Source organism: Eimeria tenella, genomic scaffold (assembly GCF_000499545.2).
Source record: "Eimeria tenella Houghton genomic scaffold, Eth_scaff4441, whole genome shotgun sequence".
Taxonomy (NCBI): domain Eukaryota; phylum Apicomplexa; class Conoidasida; order Eucoccidiorida; family Eimeriidae; genus Eimeria; species Eimeria tenella.
Window position 1 is genome coordinate 1 of NW_013545366.1, and position 1,057 is coordinate 1,057.

General features: G+C 57.7%; 1 protein-coding gene across 1 annotated transcript; it reads right to left on the bottom strand.

Annotated features, from left to right (window-relative positions):
* Positions 1-70: 70 nt before the first annotated feature.
* On the bottom strand, positions 71-461 carry ETH_00042875 (Rhizoctonia solani AG1-IB WGS project CAOJ00000000 data, isolate 7/3/14, contig 16258, related; the record flags this gene model as incomplete). The annotated part of the gene is made up of 1 exon (XM_013380095.1): positions 71-461. A coding segment is annotated over one exon (391 nt), but the record flags the coding sequence as incomplete, so codon positions are not given.
* Between the last annotated feature and the right edge of the window lie 596 nt (positions 462-1,057).

Here is a 1,057-nt window from a genome sequence, read left to right on the forward strand (position 1 = left end):
GGGGGCGGCTGCAGCAGCGGCCGCAACAGCTGGTGCAGCAAGAGCCTGGCAGCAGAAACTGCAACACCACCTACAAGGCCAGCAGCTGCAACGGCAGCAAGGCTGGCAGCCAGCTGGCAGCAGCAAGAGCAGCAGCAGAAAGAGCAGCAGCAGCAGCTGCTGCTACGACTGTGCAGCATCACTAGCCAGCCCCCAGCCGCAGCCAAACCAGCACCAGCAGCAGCAGCAGCAGCAGCAGCAGCACCTGTGGTCCCCAGCACTTGTCCTGCAACAAAGAGGCCCTCGACATTCTTGGTCTGCAGCGTCTGCTGCACCTCGCTGCCCTTAACTACCAAGTACTCCACATCGTAGGCCAGCCGCAGCAGCACTGCCGCTTCCAACCCCGGCACGGACTGCAGCAGCTGCTGCTGCACTGCAGCAGGAAAGGCCCCCGACAAACCCCCGGGGTATATCACTGACATCGAGGGGTCTTCAGGCTCCAGCCAAACCACGTGGGAGGGGTTGTGTGGAAACTGACGAATCTGCAGCCACAGCCCCAAACCCTAAACCCTAAACCCTAAACCCTAAACCCTGGAGCCTCAGCCCTGATGTCAAAAGTCTAGCTCGAATATCTGTGGCTGGAGCTCGGGGAGAGTATGCCGCTTGCGCGACGTTTCTAGAACCTAAAACCTAAACCCCAAACCCTAAACCCTAAACCCTGAACCCTAAACCCTTTAGTGCCCAGTTTGCAGGCTGCAGTCAGTGGAGGCTGGTGCAACGCGGCCGTCGAGGGTTAAGGGTTTGAGATTCAGGGTTCTGGGCCTCCCCGAAAGGGTTTAGGGTTTAGGGTTTGCCGAGTCCCCAGGTCCTCGCTTCGTGTTCGGGGCTGAGGGCCTAGGGTTTGCGTTGGAGTTTAGGGTTTGTGTTGGGCTTCAGGGATTAGGGTTTGTGTTGGGCTTTAGGGTTCAGGTTTTGTGTTGGGGTTGAGATTTAGGGTTTGCATAGGGGTTGAGGGTTTAGGGTTTAAGTTGGCGTTTAGGGTTTAGAGTTGGTAGGGGTTCAGGGTTTAGGTGCTTGC